A 27,195-nucleotide genomic window follows, 5' to 3' on the forward strand; every position below is an offset into this window, starting at 1 on the left:
CGTGCTAAGTCTTTATCTGCTCTATATGCACATTTTGTTCCTTCATGTCTAACATACTATTTGGTTTGGAAAGATCTCAAAGTTGAAAAGAGTGATATATTTAGGGATATTATATTATATCTAGGAAATACTTCTTTGTTTTGCAGGAAACAAGTAAAAATACTATAATGAATAGAATGTGAGAAGCTAATAATAATAATAATAATAATTTATTATTTGTACCCCGCCCATCTGGCTGGGTTTCCCCAGCCACTCTGGGCGGCTTCCATAAAAACCAGAAATACACTAAAATATCACAGATTAAAAACTTCCCTGAACAGGGCTGCCTTAAGATGTCTTCTGAATGTCAGGTAGTTATTTATCGCTTTGACATCTGATGGGAGGGCGTTCCACAAGGCGGGTGCCACTACCGAGAAGGCCCTCTGCCTGGTTCCCTGTAGCTTTGCTTCTCGTAATGAGGGAACCGCCAGAAGGCCCTTGGCGCTGGACCTCAGCATCCGGGCAGAACGATGGGGGTAATACATAGTCATTTGCCATGCACATAACTATAGTTGCTCTTAGAAGAACTTGACTGAGGTTCTGGAAAAGAGGAAGAGAAAGCTGTAGTAGACTTTGCTCCCTCATTACTTCCTTGTGGTGACTTTTTACTGTTTAAGGCAGATAGCTATGCTAATACTGATATGGGTGTAGCTGCAGCTGCAACACAAGAACAAGCTTCCTCTTGTAGCCTGATCTGAGGAGAATCTAGCTTTAACATATTCTGGCCTGCTAGGAGGCTGGGTGCTAGAAACCTTACATGCGCAAACTTGTGCAGCCATAGGAAGAACAACTGGTGGAAAGCCGTGGCAGCGACTTGTGTTTCGAATAGAGAACAGCTAACATGAAGGACTCTATGACTTTTGAGGAACAGGTGGAACAGATTGCAGAAGCATTGCTTGCTGACTTTCCGGGGCAAAAATCAAAAACAGAATTTCGTGTCCTACATTACCAGGGTGCAAGTGTGCGTTTTGAAGGTAAGATTATTTGTTCATAGAGAAGTATGAAGGTTTCTAACCACTTCCCCCTCTTCTAGAGCTGTGTAATCAGGAACTGCTGATTAAAATTACATGCAAGCAAAGAGGCTTGGTTTAAAAGTTCAGCACTTCCGTGTTAAGAGCATAAGGAAAGTTCTTAATAAATCCTTACGTTGTAGTGCATTGCAGCTAGAATTGCCCGCTGGTTTTAAGACACTTTAGCTGATTAGCCATCTGTTCACTGATTAATGCACTAAATACACTTTTATTTCCAAACCGAAATTTCAGTAAAGATCTCTTTCTAAGAGATTGAAACGAGTCTGTGATAACAGATTTCTAGTCAGAAGAAAAGGGCATATTAGATAAACATGTATTTTAGTTCCTCTTTTAGTAAATTGGGGGCGGGGGGCGGGGATGTTCCAGGCTTGACTACTGTAATTCGCTCTACGCGGGGCTGTCCTTGAAACTGCCCCACAAACTCCAGCAGGTGCAGAATGCTGCAGCGAGGCTCCTCATGGAGTCACTGCCGTGGGAGCATATTAACCCAGTGCTTTACCAGTTGCATTGGCTCCTGGTAGAGTATAGGGTCAGGCTCAAGGTGCTGGTCTTGACCTTTAAAGCCCTTTGTGGCTTAAGGCCCTCATATTTACGGGACCGCCTCTCCTGGTATGCCCGAAGAGGACCTTAAGGTCCATGAATAACCATAGTTTAGAGGTCCCGGGCCCAAAGGAAGTCAGACTATCCACCACCAGGGGCCAGGGCCTTTTCAGTGATGGCTCCGACCTGGTGGATTGCTCTGTCCCATGAGACTAGGGCCCTTCAGGATTTATCCTCCTTCCGTCGGGCCTGTAAGACAGAGCTATTCTGCCTGGCTTTTAATTTGAATTCAGCCTGATCTTTTATTTCCCTTCTCTTCCATCCCCCTCGCCTTTTATGAAGATTACCCGCTCTGAGACCCCACACTAATTCTGCCCTGGCCTCCTCACTGGCCCAAGTAGGACTATTTTAGCCAGCTAGCCCTGGGGATTATTTAATGCTTATTAGATGGATTTCCCCTAAATTGATTTCTGAACTTTGAATTTTATTGTTATTTTATTGTTATTCATGTTTTTATACTGTATTTTATGCTGCTTTTACAATTGTTTTAAATTTGTTGTTAGCAGCCCTGAGCCAGGTTTTTGAACCAGGAAGGGCAGGGTATAAATAAAATTTTATTAATTATTATTATTATTATTATTATTATTCAGTTCTGTAATGGTTCTAGGGGTTGCTCGTGCGTAAACTGGCGCCACACCTGGCTGGGTTGCCTGAGTGAACCTTTTCTGTCCAGACAGCCACTCACCCGTGGCTGTTGATTGGCTGTTGCTGCGGCGATTGAGCGGGTGATTGGTGGCTACTGCCGGCGAGGGGACAGACGATTGGTCGCTTTGGCAACGCATGCAAGTGGCTGCATAGGTCAAGTGGGTGAGCGATTTTCGGCAATCTCCCATAAAAAAATCTCCACAACTCTGGGCCCACTCCCCCAGCTGAACAACTCTGGGAAATCTCCCCCCCCCCATTTTCTTAATTTGGAGTCCCCCAAAATAAGGGGGGGGTGTTATACACGGGGGCGTGTTATACAACAGGAAAAATTATCAGCAGGTGCACAAGAGCACATGTTAGCAGCGTATTTTACAATGGGCAAAATGAAGGCTTGTGAATTGGGGTGGGGTGAGGAAAACACTCACAAATATTTATTACCTGACACTGAAAGCAGATTCCTGCTGAAGACTGTGCCTGGATCTGTCACCAGAAAGCTGGCTAAGGAAGTCTGCCTGTTTTTCTGCTTCCTCTGATATTTCCCCACTTCCAGCAGAGGATGGCGCTCTAATTAACCCATGACAGGATGTAACTCAAGTGTTTTGCAGGTAATTAAAACCTGTTAGGAGAAGGCAATTTTTAACATTCTCCAAGTTGGAAACTGTCCAAGGCTGTTTCTCCTTGAAATTCAGTCAAAACCTATGTGCAAATACAAGATCATTTCATGTATTGCTATTCTGTGTAATGACTGCAAAGATTGACACCAAGTGAGTTGGGCAGTTGTCATGGTTGCTTCTTACTTTATTATGAGCAACCCAAAAAGGAAAGGCGTTGGTAGCATAGAAAGTTACAATTGCCATGTCTTTTGCCAGGCCCACCTCCTTCCCTGCTTGCCCGTGCTACCAGTGAGACAAGAGATGAAGTCGAGCAATGTCAAAGTCAGATCATACGCTTTCAGGGTAACGTACATATCATTTTTTAGGAACCTTATGCTGAAGTAAAATAGTACAAAGTAAGCTGATGCTACCAGAAGAGCAATGCTTTACATATTATGCAGCACAAATTCAGTTTTCAGCACATAACTTCCTGCGAAGCAGAGAGTTTTGTCTGAACATGCTCTTTGTCACTCTAAAGCTTAGCACAGTTCTAAATACAGTGGTATCTCGGGTTACATACACTTCAGGTTACATATGCTTCAGGATACAGACTCCCCTAACCCAGAAATAGTGCTTCAGGTTAAGAACTTTCCTTCAGGATGAGAACAGAAATTGTGCTCTGGTGGCGTGGCAGCAGCAGGAGGCCCCATTAGCTAAAGTGGTGCTTCAGGTTAAGAACAGTTTCAGGTTAAGAACGGACCTCCGAAACGAATTAAGTACTTAACCAGAGGTACCACAGTACTAACACTCTGTGCATTTGGACATGGCAGGACAGTCAGCCCAAGCTGGGCACTGGCAACTCACTTATTCAGTTTATATCTCTCCTTTCTTCTGAGGAGCTCAAGGCAGTAAACAGGGCTCCCTCACCCTCCAAATTTTATCCTCACAGCAATGCTATGAGGTAGGGTTGGGTCGAGAAATGGCAGGTGTCCCAAAGTCAGCTAGTGGAAAATTGAACCTGGGTCTCCCCAATCCCTGCTTCAGCACCCATCTCAATATTCCATACTGGCTCTTGAAATTGCCATGTAAGGCAAGGCCTTTATGCTCACTGGAATGCAGGAGTATTTTAATATAGGGGATGTGGTATCACCCCTCCTGATTGAAATGCACAGGGAGATCCTGAGATGAAGAATGAAGTCAAGGAAGCACCCGAAAGAGGAAATGTTGTAGTAATGGGTGACTTAAACTACCCTCACAGAGACCACATATATGTTAAGTCACGACAGATACATTAAATTCCTTGATACCTTATTGATCATGGAATCATCAGGAGGTGTGGTGATGCTGGACCTAATCTTGATTGGTGTCCAGGACCTGGTGCAGGATATAATGGTTGAGCTATTTGGGAGCAGTTCTTATAGTGCTATTAAATTAAAATTCGTAGAACACATTCGTAGAATTGTAGAGTTGGAAGGGACCACGAGGGTCATCTTCTGCAACCCCTTACAATGCAGGAATCCTTTGCCCGGTGTGGGGTTTGAACTCATGACCCCAATATTAAGAGTGTCATGCTCTACCAGCTTAGCTATGTATGTAGCCATATGTTGTCAATGGCCAGTTGCAAATAAATTCTGACACAGCCGCATCTGATTTCAGAAGAGGAAGCTTCCCCAAATGACAAGATTGCTAAGGCAAAGTCAAGAGGGTCAACTCTGAAATACTTGGGAAATAATGCCTGCCGAAGGAGGGGGGAAAGGATAGCTATGCCACCATGCATGCATAGGGGCCTTCTGGAGTTCACTGCGCCAAGGATGACGGTCCTTGATGTTATACGGGCCAGAGCATGCGCATAGCCTTGTGTGGTCTGGTCTACAAGAAGAGGGAGCCTTTTGCCTTGGGATTCTCATGACAGCATGGCTAAGGCTGGGCCAGAAGTCGTCACTGTCACCCTTAACACACAGTAGCAAACTAATGTGCATTTAAGGAGAAGCTGAAACATATAAGTGTTCATTGTTCCTCTCTAGCCTTTATGGATTTTTATTATTATTTGGGAACAGCATTGTAAAACTGGGTGGGCAAAAGGTAGGTAATAGGTCTCTGGGTGATTTGCAGCAGATCACCAAGGATTTCTGACACTGAACTGTATAACAACACATGTTGTTTAGTCGTTTAGTCGTGTCTGACTCTTCGTGACCGCATGGTCCAGAGCACGCCAGGCACTCCTGTCTTCCACTGCCTCCTGCAGTTTGGTCAAACTCATGCTGGTAGCTTTGAGAACACTGTCCAACCATCTCATCCTCTGTCGTCCCCTTCTCCTTGTGCCCTCCATCTTTCCCAACATCAGCGTCTTTTCCAGGGAGTCTTCTCTTCTCATGAGGTGGCCAAAGTATTGGAGCCTCAGCTTCACAATCTGTCCTTCCAGTGAGCACTCAGGGCTGATTTCCTTCAGAATGGAGAGGTTTGATCTTCTTGCAGCCCATGGGACTCTCAAGAGTCTCCTCCAGAACCATAATTCAAAAGCATCAATTCTTCACCAATCAGCCTTTTTTTTTGGTCCAGCTCTCACTTCCATACATCACTACTGGGAAAACCATAGCTTTAACTATCTTAATTCTGGCTTGGGATTCAGCCAGCCTAGACTTTCACATGATGAATAACAACATATAATACCACCCCAATCAGTTTGCTGGAACAAAGAGGGGAAACCAGTAAATAGATTTTTGTGTGTTGGGACTATGATCTGAATTCTAATCCTGAGAGCTATTTTGTGAAGCAAAATACCTTTAGAGGTGCATTATCTCTTAATTCTAAGTGTATGTCTGCCCTTCTTTTGTATTTGGCGCCAGATGGTGGACATCTAAGTTTTGGGGGTGAGGGTGGGGGGAGTGGACCCACTCCTGTTACAAGAGGAGAGGAAGTTGGTGTCTGCTTGGAGATGCAGGAGCTAATGCTTCCTAACCGCCTGCATCCCTGCCAGAATATCAAAGCGAGGTGTGATGACCGAAGATATATGGGCTGGACAGCTGCAGGTTGAGTGGAAATTTCTCTCTAATACATGTAAGATAAAATAAACCTTTTCCAGCCTCTCCACCTCACCTTCCATGCTTGCTCTGTTCTCTTTCCCCCTCTGTTCTGTGTAGTCTTGCCTTTTTCACTGTGTGTTCTTTGGGAAAGCAGTTTTGTGTAGCCCTCTCCAGACGGTGCCTAAAGCTGTCTGGGTTACGCCTAGATCTAATTAATATTACTAGAATGTTACTAGGACTTAAAACATAAGTCTCTGTTTACTTTCTTCCAAGGCGGAGGTAGCGCTGCAAGCCCTTTTGACCCAGTTCCTATTGCCAATACACTGAGACGCCTAGGAGATCAGTTTAATGCAGACTTGGAGAGACCAGCGCAGGAGGTCATAGAGGCAGAGGTAATATACATTCCTACCTCTCCAGCAAAAAAACACCACCTCAGTCTCTGAGCAGGGAACTTCCCTGCTCTGAATAAAAGGGGGTGCATGCATGACACACGTGTGACATTATTATGTCTCGCATGCTGGCCCCCTCAATCGTGGGGGCAAGCTGGCTCACCTGTGTGTGTGTGTGTGCGCGCGTGCGTTATTACAGCTGCTTCCCCAGTGTATTGGCCCTTTATTTTGCAGTCTTGTGTGTACTGTATGTTAGAAATTCCCATTCTCTGTTTACAGGGAAGGAAATTCAAAGAAAACGTCGAGACTCTCAGCAAGACCTGGACAATTCAGAATCCTGAGCTGGAATATGAAAAAGCTTTCCTAGTTGTCGCTGTAAAGTTGCTTAGATACATTGCAAAGAAAGGTTATGGTGTAGCCCAGCCGCGCTTACTCACAGAGGCAATCAACGCAACTCCGGAAGTGAGACACTATATTGAAAGGCAAGGTGGCTGGGTGAGTTAAGTTAGCATTTGGCTACACAGTCCAACCATCTCCATTCAGCGGTTCACCCAGTAAAGTGTAAAAACTCCCAACACTTTCTCAATACAGTGATGTATTTTAGTTTGTTTTCAAGATTTATTTCCTGCCTTTCAGTCGGAAAACCTTTAAGGCAGCTTACAAGGGTTAACAGGCCAACAGGGCTGACCTAAAATCTCCAGGTTTGCCTGGTTTCCTCCAGGTGGCAGAGGGAAAGGTTTCAATCCCCAGGTGGGTGAAGGTGCCTTAAAAATAATAATAATTAAGAAGACTCTGCAGGTAGCTTGTAAGCTTCAGTCCAGTTAGAGCTGGCTGCAAATTACTGCATACATTCTAAGGGGGTGGTCTGCTCTCCTCCTCTCCCTCTACCAATTAACCTCTGTCTCCAGGGCTCAGTGGTGGGAAGAAGAAAAACTAAGGGCTGCCCCCATGACATCACCTGGGGTCGCCTCTAGGTCTCAGGTTTGGGCCCTGAAATCTTAGGGTCTGGGATGCTCTTGACCTGGCAACCCTACAACTTACAATTTATTTGTTTATTTTTATTAAATTTGAATAGTGCTCTTCATCCGAAGATCACAGGGCAGTTCACAACATAAAAATACAAAATGAAAACACAAAATACCTTTTTTAAAAACCCAACTGATGCCCCCCCCCCACACATTTAAAAGGACATAGAAGGTTAATCAGCCGTACGCCTGGTTGAAGAGAAATGTTTTTGTCTGGAGTCTAAAGATATGTGATGAAGGCGCCAGTCAAACCTCCTTGGGGAGAGCCTTCCACAAAATGGGGAGCCACCACAGAAAAGGCCCGACTTGGTGTTACCACCCTGCAGCCGTCTCATGGAGGAGGCACATGAAGAAGGGCCTCAGAGGATGATTGAAGGGTTCAGGTCAGTTCATCTGGAGAGAGGCGGTCCTTGAGGTGGTGTGGTCTTGATCCATTTAAGGCTTTATAGGTCAAATCCAGTACTTTGAACTAGACATGGAAACTGATAGGCTGATAGTGCGTTCAGGCCAGGAACAGTGTAATATGTTCCAGTGTGAAACCTGGCCACGGAATTGCGTACCAGCTGGCGTTTCCAAGTCTCCATAGGAAGCCCGGTGTATAATGAGTTGAAGTTATCTAACCTAGAGATTACCAGAGCATAGATGACAATAGTTTGCAATAGAACAGCGCCAAATTTAGGGCAGTGTGGGTGCTGAGCTGAGGGGGCAAAAAAATAACATTAATAACAATAGTAATTATATATTTATACGGGTACATACTGAGAAGATCCATTAAAAAGCAGCTGTGCCAAAAGGAATTATTGTAAAAATAAATATTATGGGGTGCCACCAAATTTTGTCCTTGCTCAAGGTGTTGTTTTACGAAAATCTGCCCCTGCAACAGAAGGGAACAACACGCACAAGCACAGCTGATGGATGGAACAGAGTATAATTCCAGGACAACTGGCCATTGGAGCTGGGAGGAGGGGAAGCAAGATCCCTGCAGCTGCTCCTTTTCTGTCTGATGTATGGAAACAGGGTAGCCTATTCCTAAAAAGAAGGTGCAGCCCCCACAATGGATGGGTGCTGTTGTGTTTAGAGGCCTGGGACACAGAATATAGATGGAGACGATGTTTGCTAAATCAATAGCTTATTGTAGAGCACTTTCCCTGCTCACAGGAGTCCTTGCTTCCAGAATTGCCATACATCCTGGGATGGAACAAGCTGTGTTTAGACCAGAGCATTCTGTTCTGAATCAGGAATGGATCTGCTCAAACTTCACAGGCACACCGCCCCCCCCTTTTGTCTGCATGCCCAAAGGGCCGGATTTAGGTTTGATGAGGCTATAAGCTACTGAAGGTAATGGGGCCCTTTATATGTCCAGCTGTCCTTTGTCAACAACAAATTGTCGCTGTTTTTTGTGTTGAATATATGCTATACAGTAATTTAATAAACACAAAACACTATTGATGTATGTAGGTTTTATTTTATTTGTTTTTATCTTATATTTTGGAAATGTACATGCAGGTTTTTTCCTTTAAATTTTTTGGGGGCCCCCAAGAGAGTGGGGCCCTAAGCTATAGCTTGTTTAGCTTATACGTTAATCTGGCACTGCATGCCCCCATTACTTCCAGTATTTCTTTCACACCTTGTCTCAGTGTGATGGGATCTTTACAAGGTGCCTCTAAGTTAGTTCTTTTATTAACATTTGCTGATTTTTCTTCATTTTTCCAATTAATACCTTCTTTTTTCATTTTAGGAGAACCTTGAAAACAGAAGAGGACAAAATAATCCCTAATATATCACTTTTAATAAAATATGCCCAGCTCTGCTTTGCTACTCTAAGAGAAATGGAGCTGGAAAACTTTCCTGCACTAGAATTGCACTCGACCTGCCTTTGTTTTGTTTTAATTTAAATCACCAAATAAAATAAAATGATGATGCCTAGGTGTTGTGTGCCTTCAGTGATGCCAAAAGTCACTCATGTGACCACACTTCCGCACAACATTCCATCTTTCAATGGCTTGGATTAACTGATTGTATGTTCCTGTGATAACTACGGTATATAGTTTTGTTTTGAATACTTGGAAAATTGGGCCACATATTTCAGCTCAGCTCACTGGGTTTATCTCATTTTGCCATCTGCAAAAAGAAGCCTAGTTTATTTGTTTGTTTGTTTAAAAAAGCTTTGTAAGGCACTTCAAAAGACAAAAAGAATAAAATGGGGGGGGGGCACCCAACAGAACTTTAAACTTGCTCACTCTGGTCATCCTTTGTAACAGGGCTATGGAACTTGTGGTTCCTTAAGATGATGTTGGATTCCGATTCCTTACCAGCCCCAACCAGCAATGTCCAACAGTCAGGAATGATGCAACCTGTAGGCCAACAACCTATGGAGAACCACAGGTTTGCAATCCCTGCTGCATAAAACGGGAGACCATTTTCCCTCAGTTTCATTTTAGTGCCATTTTCCCCTATAGCATGGAGAATAGCTCACTTCAGGATGTTTTACTAAATTTGATATCTCCGAAATTTGATACCTCCTTTTAATTTTTTTTTAAAAAAATTGATTTTCTTTTTTCTCATCACAAATATACTTATATCCATAATATATAGTTTGCATTACATCTCCCCCTCCCTCCCTTTGGACTTCCCTCAACTTCCATTTCTGATTTATTATCCTCATTATTATATTCTGCTGTCCCCCCCCCAATAAATCATATTTTCCCATTGTTACAATATTTGCAGAAAGAAAGAAACAATATTGACTTGATGGCAGGATTTAAATAAACTGTCACAATTTTATGGATAGGGAACAAATATTGATAGCTCCTTAACTGGTTCATGCCACTACTGCTCTCTGCATTCTAATCTCAACAATAAGGCTGAATTGGTTATGGGTGAGTAGTATAAAGGATTCTGCTTTTGCTGATGATTAGGCAGGTCAAAATTGCTTTCTCCCAGGGGTGGCCTGAGATGTTTTGGTGTGTCAGGCCTGAGGCACGCTCCCCTCTGCCCCACAATGAAGGGTGGGCATGAAGCCCTCACCTAGCCCCTTCAGCCCACTGGGCTGAAAAGAGGGAGCAGCTTTGGAAAGTGGTTCTTCTCTACAGCTTCCTCCTCTACAGTTCTTTGCTTTCCTGGGCCAAAGATTTTCACTAATAAATCTAGTATGCTGTTAAATAGACTGTAAGAATCCTCAGGGTAATAGTTGACAACAAATAAACTCTTACATTATATAGATATGATGTTCCAATGAATCAGAATGAAAGAAGCCACGAGAAGAACCATGAACACCCAGCGTAGAATACCCCATGGGCTATAATTCCAGTTTCTAAAACAGAGGAGGAAAGAGGGGGAAATCCTAAACAATTGCTCTTACCGATTTTGCAAGAAAGTAAATTACAAACTGGAGTCGTATCTCAACCAAAGGAAATTTAACCATTATGAGCACTGTATGTTGTGATGGGGAAAGACAAGCTTTTACTCTCCTGGTGATGATACACACCACCACCCTGACATTTGTATACATCTTGGCACCATAGGGAAATTGTAGTTATGCCTTAACTGTGGACCCCTCACCCCCACAATTGATTGCTGCAGAACGAAAGGTGTTAAATGCTAGTTTTTGCCTTCAGCAAGAAAGCAGATAGCAATCATAAAAAACATGGAGCAACTGCTTAACAGTGTGTCCGCCTTAGGCCCAGGGAAATACTAAGCACAACTTGCACAAATCATTTTATCAATGCAAATAGCAGGTGCGTGAGTGGGGGAGATAAGGTTTGGAAGTGGGTGTTGGTGGTTGAACTTCCCAGTCCTTGAAAGTGATGCTTTGAAGTCACATAAAAGTGATGCATTTAAGACACATAAATAGTTATGCTAATTATGGTCAGATCTTATTCTACATGCAATTTTAACCATCACTGATTAAGTCAAAGGGAACTTACCAAATTTTGTGTTCAAACCCAATGAGAGTATCCCCACCCCCAAATTGGCAAGGACAACATTTTTTTCATTGTCTCCTTTATTGGGAATGTGACAGATAATGAACTGGGGCTCATTGTTTCTAGTATGCACACCAGAGCAGAAATAAAAGGTTGATTTAGAAACAAAATGTGGATTCTGTTTATGCAAAGTTAGCCACCAAATATAATCTTGTGATTAGATGGCACTTACCTTTCTGTGACTTTATGATGACAAGTGGCATTGGAAGACAGAGAGGCGTTAAAATTAAAATCGGAAATATCTGGGAAAGCTGTAGTAACCTCAGCTGTAGATGAGGGAGTGGAGGGAGGACTGGTTTGCACATAGTGACGTGTTGTAGGAGCTGAATAATAGCAATGAAATATAATTTGTTATATTTACAGTCCTGGGCAAATTGCTTGTGCTATGAGAAAGGTAGTACATTCTTTACACTGAAAAATACTATGGAAATGATTCATGGTTATTGGCTGTGCAAGCAATGAATAATGAAAAATAATTCTTGGTTTAGGGTGCTATCCTAGAGTCTCTGGAACTGGCATCAGAGTGGCCATAAGGTAAAGTGGATCTTTCTAACTGTCAGGGAGAGGCAGGCAGAAGAGGATTTTTGTTCTGGCAAGTCTCCTCATTGCAGGCATGGAAGCTCTGATACTTCGCTGTTCTGTCATCAGTGGTCTGTCATCAGCAACAAAAGGGGACAAGCCAGAGTAGACTTAGGTTACCAGACGTCCCCGTTTCCCGGGGACAATCCCTGGATTTACAAATCAGTCCCCATACAAAATCCATTGAAGTTGAAAAGTGTCCCCGGATTCATTGAAAAAAATCTGGTAACCTTAGAATAGACCGGGGAAGACATTGGATTCCCCGTCATGGCCTGATAAGAGCTGGGATGTGGCTATAGTCCAGGGCCTATCTACTCAGCCAGCAACCAAACAATACCAAACACTGCAATCAGCCCCACCTCACCCCCCCAAAAAACCCTCACCTGTGGTTTATATTAAGACTATGGCATGTGGGAAGTTAAACACTTCCTCTCCCCTCAGTGGTCATGATTGCTCCTCCCCATACTGCAATGGGGGTGGGAGAGAAGAAAAATTATAAAGAACATGTTGTTTTTTAAAAAAAATTAGTAGGATAATATGCCATAGAGAAGGAAATGGCTAGAGCAATCAATACAGGCCAGAGTAGCAGCATGACAGCCATTCCACAGCCATTCCATTAGCTTGTATTCCAGCCCGAGGCTGTTTTCTCCAGGAGAGACACATTTGCACATCTTTGTCTTTAGTTGCTTGAGAACAAAAGACAACTCCCACAAAATGGAGATTGAAACAAAACAATAAATTCCTTCCAGTAGCACCTTAGAGACCAACTAAGTTTGTTATTGGTATGACCTTGGCAGATCAACACAGCTACCTACCTGTAAAATGGAGATTTGCAACTGAATACCTTACTCATGTGATCTAAGGTTAGGTGTGTGACACTTTGTTATTGGCAGCATGAATGAGAACAGGCGAAGACTGCTTGTATAAGATTGCACTGTAAGTGCATAAACTACTGGGAAGTTCTATGCAATCCCTAATTGCTCCAGTTATATATGTAACTGGAATGCCAATTTGGGGGGCGGGGGAAACTACGCATATTTTTCTTGGCCTTCCTAATGTAACATGACTGGTGCCTACTGAGTAATCCAGCCTTGTATTTAACAACCCTCCTGGTAGCCCTAAGTGCCCAGAAATTCTATTTACAGATAGGTAGCCGTGTTGGTCTGCCATAGTCAAAACAAAATAAAAAAATTCCTTCCAGTAGCACCTTAAAGACCAACTATGCTGGCAAGGGAGAAGGGTTAGCAGTGGAAGGATACATTGTTCTGTCCTTTTTCTGCCAGCCCTCTTGGTTTCAATTCCAAATGTAGAGGAAGGAAAGTTTCTTTGTCCACAACCAAGCACAGAAATGGTGGAGACTTGCAGAGAGGGGACAGATCACTTTGCCATTTTGTCCCTCCTCCACCAGTCTGCTTGGTAGAAGTCCTTTTTTAAAATAAACAACAACAACCAGGCTTTAATGCTTACCACAGAGGAAAGGACATCCCTTCCTCTTTGGCCAGAATGAAAATACAGGGTAGTATAAAAAATGGAGGCTGGTAACTTTTGTGTAGTTACTGTATTTACGAGGCTGACTTACTCCATCAGAGCTGGCAACAAGAACTTTATTTCTATTTGCATTATAACAATAAAGGTAGTGATGAGACTCATATGACACCTTACCTTTATTTACCTTCAGTTTCACTGAAGTCATTATGTCAGCAAAAGGCCTTTCAATTCCACACCAATATGTTCCTGAATCATCTTCTGTCAGTTGGTGCATTGTCACCCAAAAGACGCCTTTCCTGTTATCAAGGAGTGTCAATCTGCTTTTATAGTTCCACTTTACAAACTTCTTTGTTTCTCCTAAAATATCACAAGATGTTCGGGAACTTCCTCGGCACCAGTATTTATTGTCAAATCTGTATTCCATATCATAGAAGCAAGTTATTGTTGTGCTTGTCCCCTCTGTGGCTATCTCTTCTGTATTTTTCTGAATGAATGCTGTAAAACAATCTGTTGGGGGAAAAACATGGGGCGATATGTCAAAAATGTAACTGGATAATTGCATCATACTAAATGTGAATCAGCTTCCATTCTATGCTGCAGCTATATATTAGTCCTCTCATGTTATGATGTTTCTTAACTGCTCCTTACAGAAAAAACTGAAAATATATTTATGGTGTGTGTGTCCCATTTTGTCCTGCTCTTTCAAGGTTGCTCAATTTTTTCCACTAGGAAAGCCTAGGTGGTCAGGTACCTGTGGTCCTTGCTGCTGGACTACAACAACCATCATTCTTGACCAAAGGCCATGCTGCCTGGAATCAAAGTCCAACTACAACTGGAGGGCCACTGGTTCCCCACCCTTGGGGTAAGCAGTAGAGTGGAACAGTCAGATTTTGGAACTAGAACCATTTTGAAATGCTCTGTATTTTCACAATTGCATTCTATAAATTGAATAAAAGAAAAAAGAAAATATATTGACCTGTGAGAGATATATTTTCCCTTCTGCATTTTTATGTTGTGAAGCTGCTCTGAGTATGGGCCTTGACAGATATTGAATGGACTTTAAAATATAACAGTGTCCGATTCAATCTAAAGCCTGGCTTGAAGTATTACTCTGTGGGGGGGGGGGCACCAGAAAACATGGTGTTTGTGCTTCAAAACACAGCAAAGCAATTGTAAAACTTTGGCGCAGGTTAGGAGTAAATCGGGCAATGTTGGATTTGGGGGGGGGTTAACTATGAACCCTGGTTTGATGCATAAATTTCTCAGCTTGGGCGCTCTGCAGAATGTGGTGTTTGCACTGTAAAATGCTGCAAAATGGTTGCAGCACTTTGGCCTAAGTTTGGAGAAGATGCCAGATTTCGGGGTTCATATGCTGAAAAATTATATCTTCATAAACACCATCAAAAGATAGGATGGAACAGAAAGTTGCTTAAAGCTAAATGCTGCCCCCCTCAATCCATACCCACCCTACCACAAATGTGCCTTTGCTTGTGCCACTACACCCTCTCTGCCTTGTTACTGCCACCACACCATAGGCATGGCAGGGAAAGCACAGTGGTAGGAACACCGTAGCAGTGGGGGGGGGGGCAGCCGCATTGGCCCAGGCACAGTGGCAGAGGAAGCAGCAGCAGCGATCGGCACATTCCTCTGGTCCGGATCTGCTTCTTGAGGTGACACCCTCGCCTCACCTCATGGGCAAGCCAGCCCTGCCATTTTTCCCTATTCTACCAGTTCAATATTCCTTTGCTCAGGATTGCAGTGTCCTTAATATCCTTTCATAATTTGGTTGACTGCATCGACTACCCATCTGGAAATCAGAGTAAATGAAAAACTTTCTGGATAAGATCTGTTCCAAAACATTGTTCTTACCCACATACAAAGAAATCCAAAGGGTGAAGCAGCGATTCATCTTGCGCACTGTCTATGAACAAACCCATACAAGAAGAATCCAGGCACTGATGATAACTTTTTCTTGCTTTAGGAAGTAGGCACTCTCTTGTGCTGCTCATCTAATGCCCCTCTGACTCTGACCAGATGAAGTTATACCTGATAATTCATAGAAGTATGACTCACAGAAGCACCAACCACAGAGCCACAGCATCTTCAGAAGGGAAGTGGGGCTATCAAGTCTTCCTCTCTGCCAGACAAATTCTCCCTGCCAGACGTTTAATGTCCCCTTAAGTTTTCACCAGCCACCAGGGCAAAGCCACTTCTATGTATTTTTTGCAAAACTTAAAATCAAACACACATACAAACACATGCTTTCTTCTTCTTCTTCTTCTTTCAAAATTGCACTCAGAAATGCAGATTGCAAACAAGGAAGGGGGGAGGAAAGGTAAACTCTGGGAATAATTCTGGGTGCTGGCTGTTACCCATGAATCCCTAAATGTATCTGACTACAGTATTTGGAAGACCTTCTTCTTCAGCTGCCCATTGTGTTCATCGTTGGAAGCTCTTGCTCCACTGCTCACTGACTGGGATGCATTATATAGGTTTTCCTTGGTAGTTGGTGGAGCCAAGGTGATGGAACTCCCTCACTGAAGAAGCTTACGTTGTTACTTCTGTGTTTGATTGTTTTTCAGTTCTCTGTTTTAAACTACTTCTTTGCTGTGATTTTACAGTATATTGCCATTTTAAATTTGGAATAGGGAACCTGCAGTTTGTTCCTTCAGATGTTGTTGGATTATTGATGGCATCTGTCCATCTGCTGCGCCTTTGGGGGTAAAGAAGAAGAGAAGAGTTTTGGATTTGATATCCCACTTTATCACTACCCTAAGGAGTCTCAAAGCGGCTAACAATCTCCTTTCCCTTCCTCCCCCACAACAAACACTCTGTGAGGTGAGGGGGCTGAGAGACTTCAGAGAAGTGTGACTAGCCCAAGGTCACTCAGCAGCTGCATGTGGAGGAGCCGAGACACGAACCCGGTTCACCAGATTACGAGTCTATCGCTCTTAACCACTACACCACACTGGTGTATGTGTCAAAATGCTGGAGAATTACAGTGCCTGATGTGGGAGAGACATGTTTATTGGTTTTCATGCTACAAGTACACCATGGCATTTCTTCTCTCTGTGCTCCTCCCAGTAGTCATTCCACCTCTGGTCACTGCCTGAGGATAGATACACAACCTGACTGTGTGTCTCCAGGCACTGCGATTGCCATGCGGCAGGGATAGTGTTGCCAGCCTTCACTCCCCCTTTGCTTCTTACACAGAGGGCCCCACTCTGTGCTAACAGACTCTCACTTCGTGGCTTTTGAGCTCCATAACACCTTTTACGCTTGCTGTACACTCCAACCCATCTAGGTTCTCACCCACAGTGGTATGAACTGCTGAAAGACCTCTAGTTAATGTTTGCATGTCAATTTGACATTAAAGGCACAGTTGCAGTGCCTTGTTTAAACATGTCCCTACCCTTGTGGAAAATACGAGGTCCTGTCCTGTCAGGATTCATTTTCTGATATGAGGCCCATCTTACTGGTTAGGCTCAGCTGTAGCATGTATATAGTTTCTTTAGCAACCCTAAAGAATGAAACAGGATAAGTGACTTTTCTGACCCTGGAAGGTCAGCTATCCTTAGAAGGGCTGGTCCAATACATTTTGCTGCCCTTTCACAACACCCAGTATCAGTTGCCTGAGGCAGATGCCTCAGTGTCAAACATTAGGGCCGACCTAGACGAAATATCAACAACCTCAGATATGCAGATGACACAACCTTGATGGCAGAAAGTGAGGAGGAATTAAAGAACCTTTTATTGAGGGTGAAAGAGGAGAGCACAAAATATGGTCTGAAGCTCAACATCAAGAAAACGAAGATCATGGCCACTGGTCCCATCACCTCCTGGCAAATAGAAGGGGAAGAAATGGAGGCAGTGAGAGATTTTACTTTCTTGGGCTCCATGATCACTGCAGATGGTGACAACAGCCATGAAATTAAAAGACGCCTGCTCCTTGGGAGAAAGGCGATGGCAAACCTAGACAGCATCTTAAAAAGCAGAGACATCACCTTACCAACAAAGGTCCGTATAGTAAAAGCTATGGTTTTCCCAGTAGTGATGTATGGAAGTGAGAGCTGGACCATAAAGAAGGCTGATCGCTGAAGAATTGATGCTTTTGAATTATGGTGCTGGAGGAGACTCTTGAGAGTCCCATGGTCTGCAAGAAGATCAGACCTATCCATTCTTAAGGAAATCAGCCCTGAGTGCTCACTGGAAGGACAGATCCTGAAGCTGAGGCTCCAATACTTTGGCCACCTCATGAGAAGAGAAGACTCCCTGGGAAAGACCCTGATGTTGGAAAAGAGGAGAAGGGGACAACAGAGGACGAAATGGTTAGATAGTGTCTTCGAAGCTACCAGCATGAGTTTGACCAAACTGTGGGAGGCAGTGGAAGACAGAAGTGCCTGGCGTGCTCTGGTCCATGGGGTCATGAAGAGTCGGACACGACTAAACGACTAAACAACAACAACTGACATTTTGCAGTGGAAATGGGGAAAACATATCAAAATTATACCATTCCCATCTTCATTTATAACTTTGTTTCGTGATATGCAGAGATGAAAGTTGAAAGAGCTGCATTCCATTTAGAATCTGCTGCCCAAAGTGATCTTGATGCCTCATCATAAAATCACTCCTTTCCTTCTACCAAGTTATTTCAAATAGGACCAGCTCTGCAGTCCCCTGTGAGCTTCCTAAGCTCCACATGACCTAAGGTAGCCTGCTATTCACTGTGGTGGACACTGTCTGAGGTCAGTGATGAAGTAACTGCAGTCCAGATTCTGCATGTGGCATAATAGGAGGGCACAGTCTTGTCCTTTGCCCCTGGCAACAAAATGTCTTGGGCTGGCCCTGGTTTCAAAGCACCCAGTAAAGTCGGGTTTGACTCTCAGTCAACCCCTCGGCCTTTTCTGGTGCATCTGAGTTCTGTGGAGACTTTTTTTTCTTGCTTCGTGAGGTCTGCTCCTGCACATAGCAAGGTTTTATTGGCTCAAGAGAGAGCTCACTTTTCAGTTGGTTAGAGCGTGGCGCTGATAGCACCAAGGTTGCAGGTTCCTGCATTGCATGGCATTGAACTAGATAGTCCTCAGCCTCTTCCAGCTCTATGATTCTATGAGATATCTATAAGAAGTGCACACTGAAAATCCACTTTGTAAGCTGCAATTAAAAACAATCTGTCCTATAGTGGCTAAAATGCAAAATCTGGCAAAGGAAAACTGCAGTTATTAATTTGATTAGAAGCCATATTCCCAGTAACAGAGGTATGTGTCAAGCCAAAGTGCACTGCCAAGTTTTATTAGCAGTTTATTTTTAGCCTAAAAGCCCAGGATGGCTATACCTGCTCATTTTATCTTCCCAGAGCAGCTCTGAAAGGTAGTTTAAGGGTCCTTCAGAGAACTTCACAGCTGTGTGGGGGGAATTGAACATTAAAATTTCTCCTCCCTCTCTTCAGCACAGGAGATTTGCTGTTTAGAAAAAGGAAAAACACACCTGGTCCAGAGTCTTGGCTCCTTTATGAAGTGAAAGAAGTGAGGACGGGGGTGTTGTTAGAGTGATCAAATGTATGGGGAAAGTCTCTTGCTGTTGGCTATGCCAGGAAGGGCTGATGGGAGTTGTAGTTCAGCAACATTTGGAAGCCACACGTCAGGTGCGCCTGCCCTGTTTTGCTATTATTAGCTACCCTTGCTCTGTGCTAAGTGTTGCTACTATTTTTATTTTAGACAGTTACCTGTGTAAATCTGATAATAAATATGGCACAAATATGCTGCTGGTCCCTAGCACATTGGGGCGAGGAACTGCCAGTTCACCACATCAGCTAGTTTGAGAAGCACTGCACTACTACCATAAAATTTTATGTTATTTTCATTAATATATTCATTTTTAAGCACATTTCCACAATGGTTTGGTTGGAGAACTGCATTTAAAAATCTGGGTAACTGTGACTTTCAAAAGATGGCTGTGTTTTGGTTCTCATATTGTTTCAAAAAGTGCAAATTGAATAGATTCACCTTTAAATGCTACCTGAATCAAATTTCTACCTCAGCCCTAGCTTCCAGGATTCTTTGAGGGGGGGGGGTCATGTGGTTTGAATGTGCATTGGATGTATGGTGCTTTAAATGTATGGTGTGGATCTGCTTACTGTTGTGGCTGATATATATTGTTTCTCATGTGAACTGGAAGGGCATTCTTTATGTTAAAACAAAGGGCCAGTTTGTATTTTGGCCCTTCATCGGGTGAATTCAAAATATTTGGTTTGTTAAATTCTCTGCTGACAAGAATGTTATTGGAATTTCAGTATTGTCCAGCTATAGGTGAGATGTTGTTTCCCATTTTAATATGAAAATTTGAACTCAGTGCTGATGCTTGGGATCATTTCTAATCAACAGCGAATGGTGTTGTGTTGATATGTGCTTACTTCCGTCAAAACCCCTTGTGGTGAAAGCCAAATTGGAGAGGAATAAACTTTGCCTTATTTAGATTCTGTTTTGACTATCTGATTTTCTCCACAGCACATGGGAAATCACAATTATTAGTCATCCACATATGGAAGCCAATAAACAGCTGGGGGCCATGTTCCCCTTTGGCGGAAAAGCTCTGCATTTCTTGCATAGTATTTTTGTGAGTTAAGTAGGAAGGATAACCAGGATTCTGTTTTTAGTTAGTTTTCCAAAAGCAGTGATTGAATAAAGATATTCTGGAAAGTGTATGGATGTTCACAGCACAGTCACTCAGACAGCATGCATTCCAGGAACCGGCTAGTCTCTTATTCATTGACCCCTGTGTAACTTCAACATTCTAACATAAATGTCTGATTCTGACGTGGCTTCACAAAGTTCATCCCAGGCCGTGTGAAAGGGCGGTGATGACTGAATGTTTTGGAGTTTTCCAGCAAAGTTTAGGGCTGAGGCGTGACTAATGCATTTAGAAGTTAAGCCACCTCTCCAGGGGGAGATGGATGAATGAGAAGGCTGCTTATCTACACAGAGATATTTCAAAGTGGTGATTGAAGAGAGCCTTGGTAATGAACGCTGATCCCTTTGGTGGCCTCTATCAGGGATCAGATGCAGCTTTTCTGGAGCTGATTTTTATAGGGAGATTTTTCCAGTTCATCAAGTGGAAATTGCTTCAGACCAAGGATGACCTGGTTCTCAAGAATCTAATCTGAGCAGCAAGCCCAGCAGAATCAATGCAAGCAAAGCTGAATGCCTTTTCTTTTTGAAAAACGGTGTATTATTTCATTCTTGTAAAGGGAGGCACTAGGGCCCAGCGTGGAATAATTCTTTAATTTCCCCACAGTGGGTGCTACACACATACTAATTTCCTTTAGGTCTTGTGATGAAGTAAGTAAACCACAGACTTCGACAGGAACTTCCTTGTAGTTTCCACTGAAGCATGACCTTGTCATGTCCATCTTTATCTCTAACAGTTCAGCTTCACCTGGTTTTACAGAATGGATCAAAGAGAAATTATCACGCAAAATCTGGAAACAGCCCAAAGCAGAAAGCTCAACAAAGAGGAGTTCACTAAAGAATTTTTGGTAAGTAAACAGCAGCGATATTTCTCAGTCTGAATTCATTCTAAGGGGAAGCCTTCAGCTACTGTGGAAAATGTGTGGCTTAACAATTGTTGAGTCTTCTAGCTTGTTAGCAATTAGCTATACCGTTGAAGCAGCAATGAAGGAGCGAAGGTGCAAAAGTATTTAACTGTTTGGCTCTTACGTGTTTTACCGTTTCAAAACTAGGTCCTTCCTGTTTCTTCTTGTGAGACTGTATTACTATCGCTTTTGGCTTGATTGCAAAATCATTTGCTGCTAATTTCCTACTAACACGGGGAGATAAAAACTGTGTTTGGATTACAGGTGGCCAATGGGGGATAGTGGGGATCCTGGCCCTTTCGCCTTTGTGATGGTCACATAGCCAGTGTTGACACCATGTTTGGGGGGCCCTTGGGCAAAATGCTTCCACCTCCATGCTATAGGCAACATTCCCTTTGAGCCCAATGTGCACCACTGCCCAGGAGGAGAGGGCAGGAGCAAAGTCTGCTAATCTGCCTCCTCTGTCCAATGCTGAGACATCCAGTGCTATGACAAAATGCTTTCTTAATGGTCATTATATTATGCATTAGCTTTTAATAGAATTGTCAGAGTCTGTATTCTTTTTCCATTTTATATCCCTCTGACCTCAGTATTTCCCCATTTCCCCAAATCATGTGCATATATGCTTGCCAATTTAGGATCATGTATCTGCTGAAGGGGACTGCAGCCCATGAAATATTATGCCATAATATGACAGCCTTTAAGGTGTCATAACTCTTTGTTGGTTTGCTACAACGAATTAATGCAGCTACCTCTCTGGAAATTACTCCTCCTTGCTTGTGTTCTTGAAGAGAGCAGGTGAACTGCAGGAACAGTAAGGAGGTGGAGCAGAGCAGGGTACTCTGGGGAACGCACAGTGGACCTCCTTCTGGGGTGTGGGCAAGGTACCCAATGTTGCCAACATCAAAAGTCAGTCCTATCTTTAGAATCTATGTTTAGAAGGCTACCCAGAGTGGCGGAAGCATGATTTGGCTAAAACTGGAGGGGGGGGGAGAGTGTCAGGGAGTGAGGCTTCTGGATTTCGTTAAACTATGAAATTCACTGCCACAAGTGTTGGCAGCAGGGGCTTCCCATAGATATTTGGGAAGATAGGCAGACAGGCCTTTAGTCTGACCCATCAAGGGTTATCAGAGGCCTCCCATGAGAGGATTACAAACGGTTTTAAAAACTGATTTTTTTTGATAAACTGCTTAGAGGTTTTGTTACAAACAAGCAATATATGCGTTTTGTTAAATAAAAAAAAGAAGAAAAAAAGAATGGCGGCAGGCGTTATTTATTTGAAGGACAGCTTGTCCCCCACGGCTGTGCCCTGCAATAGACGTAACCCTGGTGGGTTGCAGGATACATTGCATACCCTCCAAGTGTCTGGATCACAGAAGCCAATTCCAGCTTCTGTTTGGATCCTAGTATGTCCCGTTTTTTGGTTCGGTGCTCTGGCATGAGTCCTCACGCTGGATTGCCAGACTGAAAGACGCTCACTCTGGCATGACCCAGTATTTTATGAATACAAAAGCCTACATGGGGTATCAGTGAAGAAAAGTGTTTAGAATAGTGATTTTCTTCAAGTTACTTTAATTTATGTGTTTGTGTTTTTTGGGGGGAGAAGGTTGTATTTCTCACTTTTAATGCAGATGAAAAATCTGTATTGCCTAGAATGCCAGTCCAATTTAAAGCAGTTTTATTCTGTACACCCACCCACCAAACCTGCTGGATCACACCAATGGCCCATCTAGTCCACCAACCTGTTCTCACAGCAGCAGACCAGATCCCTGTGGGATGTCCACAAGCAAGACATGAGTACAATAGGACTCTGCTGACCTGCAATTCCCAGCAACAGCAGAGGTAGAACTTAGCCAGCATGGCTAGTAGCCATTGATAGCTTTGTCCACTCTGAATTTCCCTAATCTTCTTTAAAGCCACCAAAGTTGGTGGCCATCACTGTCTCCTGGAGAAGTGACTTTAAATTGGGTGCACTCTTCCCACCTTGGATCAAATCTATGCTTCCAGGTGCCATAAGAAAGCTGCAGAGATAGTGCAGGATAGTACGCACCCCGGAAATGATCTCTTTCAGCTTCTGCCTTCTCGAAGAAGGTACAGGGTTATAAAGACTAGGACTAGCCGCCTGAGAAACAGTTTTTATCCAAATGCAATTTTGGTTTTAAACACAGTGTAAGGTAGTCTCTGTGGGAGTATATTGTATTTAATTATGGGGTATCAGATTTTTTAGGGGGTTAACCAGGCTGGCATAGCAGGCTTGTTGGTTTTTGAATGTCTGATGTAGATTTTTTTCAATTTTGTTGTTCTGTATGGGACAATGACAATAAAGATTATCGTATCGTATTGTATCACACCTATGCCCTGCACAGATAAGAACTTTATTTTTCCTGTCTTGATTCTTACAAATATTCAGCTTCATTCGATGTCCACAAATTCTAATGTTATGAGAGAGGGAGAAAATATTTTCTATATTAATTGCATAGAGAAAGTGGACATATATATTTTTTGTCCTGCTTTTCCCTGGGAAAAACCATGTTTTACTGCTGAATCAGAACAAATGGCAGTGGTGGTTTTCTGTGGGAAATGCCTGTGCCTGAAAAACACAGTACAAAGGGAATTCTGGGCAAGCCCTCTGTTTACAGTGGTCCTTTTGGAGTTCTTCACAATCTCTTTTTGTTTTAATGACCCTGAACCATTTCATATCATCAGCAAACTTGGCCACCACAAAGCTCACCCCTAACTCTTGACCTTTCTTTGTATTCCATTACTGCAAAGTTTACTCAAGAACCTTTGGTGAGGTACTTTGTTAAAAGCTTTTTTTGAAAGTCTAAGTACACTGTATCGGTTTGACCACCTCTGTCTATATGCTTGTTGACTCTCTCAAATAACTCTAACAGGTTCATGAGACAGAACTTGCCCTTGAAATCCTGGAGCATGCATATCAATAACATTCACAAGTGACTCATTCCAGACTGAAAAGCATTCTTGGCATTGCTTGTGAAAATGCCCACAGAGCTTCTTGTGTGATACAACTTTCCCCCCTCCCTCTGCCAAGGCATGAAGTCCTGTGGGGCTGAGGGTGTACAGGCAACTGGAATGAAAGGGGATCAAGGCTAGCCAAAGAAATTTTTATGCTTGATGTGAAGGACAAAATGGTGCCCTCTTTCCATATTCAGAAGTTGACTGGACTACAGCTGAATCTTACACCGACAACAGGACAGCATCCACCACCCCACCTAAGACCTGCCCTAGTTTTATAGTGGGAGGAAATTTAAATGTAATTGAGAATGCAGGTGGACATTTCCCAAGCTCTTCCCTCATTTCCTTTTCTACTAGGAAAGAGTGAGTCCATTCACACAGCCACAAGAAAACCTGAATTATTCCACACAGCACAACACTCAATACCCCTGTGTTAGTGAATGTTGGCAGTGATTAATCGGCAAAGATAGCACCTCTTCCTCCTGGGAACTCTGTCTGTTAGGGTGACTACTTAAGATTCATCAATAAAGAGTGACATCAGTTTGAAAAAAGATTTGCATGTGCTATATAGAGACACAAATTTAGAAATTATTATTATAAATTAAAAAGAAATAGAGTGCTTTTCACCTTGGTGGGGAAGACTGTGATCAGACGACCTGTGTGTCTGCTTGGTTGGTGGTCCAGATAGCTAAATGTTGATGGGCAACTTCAGGACCCCTCCTCTTACTTTGTGTGGTTCTTTTTCTTTAAACTAGACTTTGAAATAGAGGACTGTCCTCTATAAAGTAGGACACATACCCCCTAATGTCATATGTGTGAAGCTTACTCAATGGCAAGGTAATGCTGAGAGGCACACACACTCTTGCTTCAAATGTTCCCTTCTTGAGGCCTGGCATTAAAAGCAACTTCCGTTGCTTAGGCCTTGCAGTAACAGAATCAGAGAGTTGAAAGGGAATTCAGAGTTCATCTAAACCAGTTCCCCTGCCAGTGCAGGAAATCCATCATTACATCATCCTGATAGATGGCTATCCAGCCTCTGCTTTAAAGCATCTAATGAAGGAGAAGCTGCCATCTTCTGAGGCAGTCAGTTCCATTATCAAACAGCTCAATGCCATCAAGAAGTCCTTCCAAATGTTTAGCAGAAATCTCTTTTTTATTGAAATTTGAAACCATTGGGTTCAATGCTCCCATCTTCTGGAGCAAAAGAAAATAAATTTGCTCCATCATCTGTGTGATAGACCTTTGATACACAATCAGCCTGTTGATCCAAGCCAGTGATGCTTCCCTTTCTTCCCTTGTTGAGTGTGATTGACAGATTGACAGGGACAGAGGTAGAGGTTAGCAGAGCATCAGAATGGGCTCACCACCCTCCCTACCCTAGAACCTGTTGAATTTTGAGCCCCTTGAGATGCCAAAATGAGCAGCTATTAGAATTCATTCAGTTTATTGAGAGAGGGAAGAGCCCAAGGCTAAGATCAGCTCAGGCTGATCATTTCTATGGTAAATGTGACATGGATCATCCAGACTTCAACAACTTCAGAGCTACTATCCTGCCAGTTAGGATTTCATTCACTTGGTCATTTTAAAAATAGTTTTGTCTCAGCCCATTTTGACTGTATGATGCAGGAATGATAGGTTTTGGACACCATTAAGACTGGGGGAGAAATGCATTTACACACACATCACATCACATTTCACTATCAAATTCCAGGGCAGTTTACATATATTAACAGTACACCATAGGATCACAGGGAGCTGCCTTATACTAAGTCAGACCTATGAATCTTGCAATGAGGGTCCCATGGAATGAATCTAGGCTAATCTCTTAGTAATGTTTGGGTCGAAAGGCTTCTGTCTCAATTGAGGAGTTGGGCCAGATGACCTTTGCATCTCTTCCAGTTTTGTGATTCAATGATTCTCATAGTGGGGGTTGCTGAACTGTTTTGCAATGAGTTTCTGACTCATCTGTTCCCCCACCCACGGCTCTTCATTCTGCATTTTGGTAGCATTATCTTGAATTACTTTCCTATGGCAAATGTAACACGCAGGCCATCAGCTCCTGGACAAATATAGTAGTTATATTCCTGCAACTTCCCTGTGGTTATGAATGAGGGTTGCCACCTTGGTTCTGGCAAAATATAGGACAGGGTGGGGTGGGGAGAGCAGTTGAGGGGGGGCTCTTTCTTGTTTCATCTGGTGCTGAAATGACTTCAGAGCAATCCATTACAATCTATTGCAGCCTAACAACATGCCCCTCTGGAATTTGACACACACACACACACACACACACACACACACACACAATTTGTAAGTCTGTCTGTGCTTGGCTACCCAAAGCTTAAATACATGACCTTTCACACCATTTCAAATACATGCATTTGGAGAGGATCCCTCAAATACATGCATTTGGGGAGAGACAGACAGACAGACAGACAAGGAGGAGGAGGAAGAGGAGGAGACCTGAAATATAGGACAGAACAGCTTCAATACAGGACATAGTGTTTTACATTGAAATATGGGATAATCCTGTAATAGGTGGCAATGGATGGTGGGCACATGGACTAAGGTGTGTTGGAAGCGTGCATTATATTGATCTTGTGCATTGTGCTCTTGTCCACTGTTAACTTGTCAGTTGAAAGCTGTGAAGTGTGTTGAAGCTGTGCACATGTAGATTCTATCCACATGACTGGCGATTCTCTTCCCATCCTGCTCCATTGATTTGCTTACTTTTTATATTAATTTTTTTTGATGTGACCCTTTTTTATATGAATTTCTAAAAGCAGTTCAACAACTAATAAAACATCTTGTAAACTGATGCCACTTAAAGAAACCAAACAATAAAAACAAAAAGAACAGCAAGAAGCAACAAAAGCCATACAAAAGCCGGGGGGGGGGGGAACAAACCAGTTTATTTTCAAATAAACTGAAACATCATTATTTGCGTTTGCAAGGAGTAAGCAGTATGGTTCCCTCTTGCTAGGGCCTTTCACAATGTTACTGCTGCTGCTGTAAGGCCCCTGCTATAAGGGGAGACCATCCTGGCCTCAGTGTAGGATGGAGATCTGAGCAGAAGATCTCAAGTGCTGAGATGAGGGAACACAGGAAGCCACCTTCTTAGTAGTTCAATAAACCAAACAGACTAGACATTATGTTTTCCATAGGGGAGATTGTCAGAGCTGAGCTATAGGGAGTCATCAAGAGAAAGCCAAGACTCCTGGGGCTGAGGTTCTTGCACC

General features: G+C 43.1%; 2 protein-coding genes and 1 long non-coding RNA gene across 8 annotated transcripts in view; 2 read left to right on the forward strand and 1 right to left on the reverse strand.

Moving 5' to 3' along the window:
• Nucleotides 1-522: 522 nt before the first annotated feature.
• On the forward strand, nucleotides 523-9,271 carry BCL2L15 (BCL2 like 15). 3 transcript variants are annotated; one of them, XM_081865062.1, is made up of 5 exons: nucleotides 523-1,013; nucleotides 3,185-3,271; nucleotides 6,205-6,323; nucleotides 6,600-6,815; nucleotides 9,084-9,271. In XM_081865062.1, the coding sequence occupies exons 1-5, from the start codon at nucleotides 881-883 to the stop codon at nucleotides 9,120-9,122; spliced, it is 594 nt and encodes a 197-aa protein (XP_081721188.1). In that variant the 5' UTR covers nucleotides 523-880; the 3' UTR covers nucleotides 9,123-9,271. The 3 variants fall into 3 exon arrangements, with proteins under 3 accessions (XP_081721188.1, XP_081721189.1, XP_081721190.1); XM_081865063.1 differs by lacking the exon at nucleotides 3,185-3,271; XM_081865064.1 differs by lacking the exon at nucleotides 3,185-3,271 and having other exon boundaries at nucleotides 6,211-6,323.
• A 1,284-nt stretch (nucleotides 9,272-10,555) lies between these two features.
• On the reverse strand, nucleotides 10,556-13,736 carry LOC309344191. The gene is made up of 3 exons (XR_014157648.1): nucleotides 13,570-13,736; nucleotides 11,501-11,651; nucleotides 10,556-10,658 (listed from the first exon to the last, which is right to left on the reverse strand). It is a non-coding gene; the product is annotated as an uncharacterized lncRNA (long non-coding RNA).
• Nucleotides 13,737-20,512: 6,776 nt separating this feature from the next.
• Nucleotides 20,513-27,195, forward strand: part of PTPN22 (protein tyrosine phosphatase non-receptor type 22) — a 37,442-nt gene continuing 30,759 nt past the window's right edge. For 2 of the 4 annotated variants that reach the window (XM_081864932.1, XM_081864931.1), the window contains exon 1: nucleotides 20,744-20,926. In XM_081864932.1, coding sequence (XP_081721058.1) covers nucleotides 20,840-20,926 — 87 coding nt within the window. In that variant the 5' untranslated portion in view covers nucleotides 20,744-20,839. The other 2 variants (XM_081864930.1, XR_014157269.1) reach the window with 2 other exon arrangements.

The sequence above is a fragment of the Podarcis erhardii genome (genome assembly GCF_964252035.2).
Source record: "Podarcis erhardii genome assembly, chromosome: 6".
Classification (NCBI taxonomy): domain Eukaryota; kingdom Metazoa; phylum Chordata; class Lepidosauria; order Squamata; family Lacertidae; genus Podarcis; species Podarcis erhardii.